At 48.7% G+C, this 3,882-nt stretch overlaps 1 protein-coding gene across 1 annotated transcript in view; it reads right to left on the bottom strand.

Annotated features, from left to right (window-relative positions):
* Window positions 1-590: 590 nt before the first annotated feature.
* The window catches only part of slc13a4 (solute carrier family 13 member 4), a gene marked incomplete at both ends in the record, with an annotated part of 28,352 nt that continues 25,060 nt past the window's right edge, over window positions 591-3,882 (bottom strand). Inside the window, 5 exons of the mRNA XM_080022307.1 lie at window positions 591-728; window positions 2,246-2,383; window positions 2,489-2,650; window positions 2,866-2,990; window positions 3,672-3,778. Coding sequence (XP_079878433.1) covers window positions 591-728; window positions 2,246-2,383; window positions 2,489-2,650; window positions 2,866-2,990; window positions 3,672-3,778 — 670 coding nt within the window. The remainder of the gene's footprint in view (window positions 729-2,245; window positions 2,384-2,488; window positions 2,651-2,865; window positions 2,991-3,671; window positions 3,779-3,882) is intronic.

The following is a 3,882-nucleotide window of genomic DNA, read 5'->3' as shown; positions in this document are numbered from 1 at the left end:
TGTTTTTGCGTTCTGCACGTGCTGCTCTAACTGCTGGCTGCATTTGATGGGCGGCGGGGTCCGCCACGCACAACGGGACGTGAAAGGAAGGCGGCCGCAGTGACTCTGCTGAGGCGGCGTGGATGGGCGTGGCCCGGTAAACCGTCGATATGGGCGAAGACTGAGAAACAGGAAAAAATATCCAAAAACCACCTCGAGCGACAAGAAACCAAAACAAAACAATGTATGAGAGGAAGGAAAAGTTTGGAGAACAGGAAGTGACGTCTCAGAGAAAAAGTTGTTGGAAAAAAACCCAATGGATTCCCACTTTAAAGTCCAACCCGACATTGGGACGCTAATGAGTGAGATTTTCCCAAACTTCGGAACTGGACAGACACTGGACAGACACTGGACAGACACTGGGCAGACACTGGGCAGACACTGGACAGACACTGGACAGACTGGGAACGGTTCAGTTTGACCGACTCAAAAAACCCAATGAACCGATGGTAGGCACAGCGTGACTGAGTTTGGACTTACTCCCAAAACAACGTGATCCTCGTGAGACACCGTCCGTCAGGTGAGCTGCCCCCCCCACCCCCACCCCCCGGTTATAAGCTCTGCGTGGCGTTCCGGGCCGACGCCCAGACGGGGAACTCGCTGAGGTTGAACAGCGGACCGCCCCACGTGGTGATGGCGAGCATGACCACCGCCACGCCGATCAAGTTCACCCCGAAGCCAGCCTTCACCTGGAGGGAGGGAGGGAGGGAGAGGAGGGAGGGAGGGAGGGAGGGAGGGAGAGGAGGGAGGGAGGGAGGGAGGGAGGGAGGGAGAAGAGGGAGGGAGGGAGGGAGGGAGAAGAGGGAAAGGAGGGAGGGAGGGAGGGAGAAGAGGGAGAGGAGGGAGAAGAGGGAGAGGAGGGAGGGAGGGAGGGAGAGGAGGGAGAGGAGGGAGGGAGGGAGAGGAGGGAGGGAGGGAGAAGAGGGAGAAGAGGGAGGGAGGGAGAAGAGGGAGGGAGAAGAGGGAGAGGAGGGAGGGAGGGAGAGGAGGGAGGGAGGGAGGGAGGGAGAGGAGGCTGTTACAGTCACATCAGGAGGAGTGGAACTGGTGGAAGGTGCGACTCCATTTTAGGATCCGGTTCCTGACGAGTCGCTCGGTAAAAGGAGTCGTTCAGTTTGTCCGACTCTTGATTCTTCATTTGGAACCGTCGGCGTAACGCGCGGTGAAGGAGGTTCACTGAGGTTCAGCTCGCAGATGTGAATTAATACAATTATTTATTTTGGTGCAATGCAAAGAATAAATCAGTCATTAATTATGAATTATGCCAAATGCCCTGATCTTTTATCCCACATGAATTCAATTACACTTATTAACTTTTAATTTTGAAAATATAAGCAGATATTATAGATACTGAATGTGTGAATTTTTATGCTTTTTAATGATAATGATAATAATAATAATAATGATAATAATAATAAGAATAATAATAATTATTATTATTATTATTATTATTATTATTATTATTATTATTATTATTATAATTAGTAGTAGTAGTAGTAGTACTAGTAGTAGTAGGAGTAGTATTATTAGTATTATTATCATAACAATAATATTAACCTTTTATAACACCTTTGATACATAACATGCAACTGATTTACATTATTAGAAGACTATCACACAATAACAATATTGTTATGATAATGTTCTTCATCATCATCATATTAACATTAAAAGCCATACGGGGAAATGTACACACATTATTATTATAATTATTATTAAAATTACATAGAAAATGCATTTAATAAGAATAATGAAAAATTAATAATATATGTATGGAAGTATGTATATGTATGTGACAAATAAAAATCTTGAATCTTGAATCTTGAATAAAAAATAATCATTATTTCTCTTGAATAATTTGTCTCAAATTATTGCTCTTTTACTACTCAAAACAATTCTTAAATAGTAATATAATTTAAAAAACAATATCAAAATATTCTTATGATTTGAGCATGAATTTGATCAGTTTTGTGTTTTTTTATTGTTTTGCTGAGATGCTGAGTCTTCTCCAGATGCTGGACTGAACCTGCGGCGTTGAACTTTACGCTACAGGCCCCGCGGCGCCGCGTTACGCAACAACACGGCAGCTGCAGGAGCGTGCACGTGTGTGTGAGCGTGCACGTGCGTGAGCGCGCACGTATGTATGAGCGTGCACGTCCATGGATGAGCATGCAGGTTCGTCTCTGTGAGCGTGCACGTGTCCTACCATGTCGCTGACGCGCACGTGGCCGTAGCTGAAGACGATGGCGTTGGGGGGGTTTCCCACCGGCAGCATCACCCCAAACGACACACACATGGTGGAAGGAATGAGAGTGTGGAGGGGGTTGATCTGGAGGGTCTCCGACTGGAGGGGGTGTCAACAAAATGTAAACAGACAGACAGTTACCAAGGCAGCAGACACCAGGACAGACAGACAGACAGACAGACAGACAGACAGACAGATAGGTACCAGGGCAGACAGGATGGGGAGGAACACGGTGAGTGTTGCCGGGTTGGAGGCGAACTCTGTGACGGCCGACACCAGGAGGCAGGCGAGCAGCGTGACGGCCCAGGGAGGGAGACCACTCATGGGCTCCAGCTGTCGGCCGATCCACACCGACAGACCAGACACCTGGAGGGTGAAGTCAGGGACACGGAGGGGGACACTTTAGTCAGGGACACGGAGGGTCGTGAAAACAGGTGGAGAAGTGGTTGCCCGTGGGAACGGTCATTAATAATAGATCAGAAATAACTGACCGCTCTATTGCTGCTAACGACCAACCAATATTCCACACACACACACACACACACACACACACACACACACACACACACACACACACACACCTTGCACCCGGCTGCCAGGGCGTAGCCCCCTCCCACCAGGATGACGATCTCCCAGGGCATCAGCCTCTGGAAGTCCTTCCAGGTGATCATTGGAGCCAGAGGGTCCGAGCCAGAGGACGCGTGGTCTGGAGGAACCAGAGACACAGAGAGTTACACCAGAGTTACACCAGAGTTACACCAGAGAGTTACAGAGCTACACCAGAGAATTACACCAGAGTTACACCAGATCTACACCAGAGAGTTACATCAGAGTCACACCAGAGAATTAAACCAGTTACACCAGATTTACACCAGAGGGTTACACCTGAGTTACACCATAGTAACACCAGAGAATTACACCATATTTACACCAGAGAGTTACAGAGTTACACCAGTTACACCAGAGGATTATACCAGAGTTACACCAGAGAGTTACACCAGATTTACACCAGATTTACACCAGATTATACCAGTGCTACACCAGAGAATTACACCAGAGTTACACCAGAGAGAAACACCAGTTACACAAACTGGTGTTGCACGACTCGCAAACGATTGGTTTGTCGTGAACAAATGTTGAGAATGACTGTGGGAGCGGAGCTGACTCCGAGTGGAGGCGTCTGCTCAGTCACGTGGTCCTCGAGGTGGTTCCAGCTCCTTCTACAGGTTTTCATTCCGCTTGTGAGGATCCTCTTGACGACCGTCGTCACGCGAAGGGAATCAAAGCAAAGCCAACAAACCACAACACAAAGAGTCAAAGCTTCCGCCGCCAGAGGCGACTACAGGAGGAAAGCGGGCAGACGGCGACGGGCGTGTCGGGCGGAGACCTGTGGGGCCACGGGCGCAGCAGGAGGAGAAGGGACGTCGAGCCGGGATGAGGAAGAGCAGGAAGCCCAGCAGCACCGAGACCGTGGCGTCCGTCCTGTATCCCTTCCTACCGCGTTCAAAAGACAGACGGCAGCAAGGTCAACATCCTCCAAGGTCATCATTACAACTCCAGAAGAACATCTAGAGAGAGATACACGTACAGTACATACT

Source organism: Zeus faber, assembly GCF_960531495.2.
Source record: "Zeus faber genome assembly, chromosome: 21".
Taxonomy (NCBI): Eukaryota; Metazoa; Chordata; class Actinopteri; order Zeiformes; family Zeidae; genus Zeus; species Zeus faber.
The sequence above is the reverse complement of the archived record's forward strand: the minus strand, read 5'-3'. Positions and strand labels throughout refer to the sequence as shown.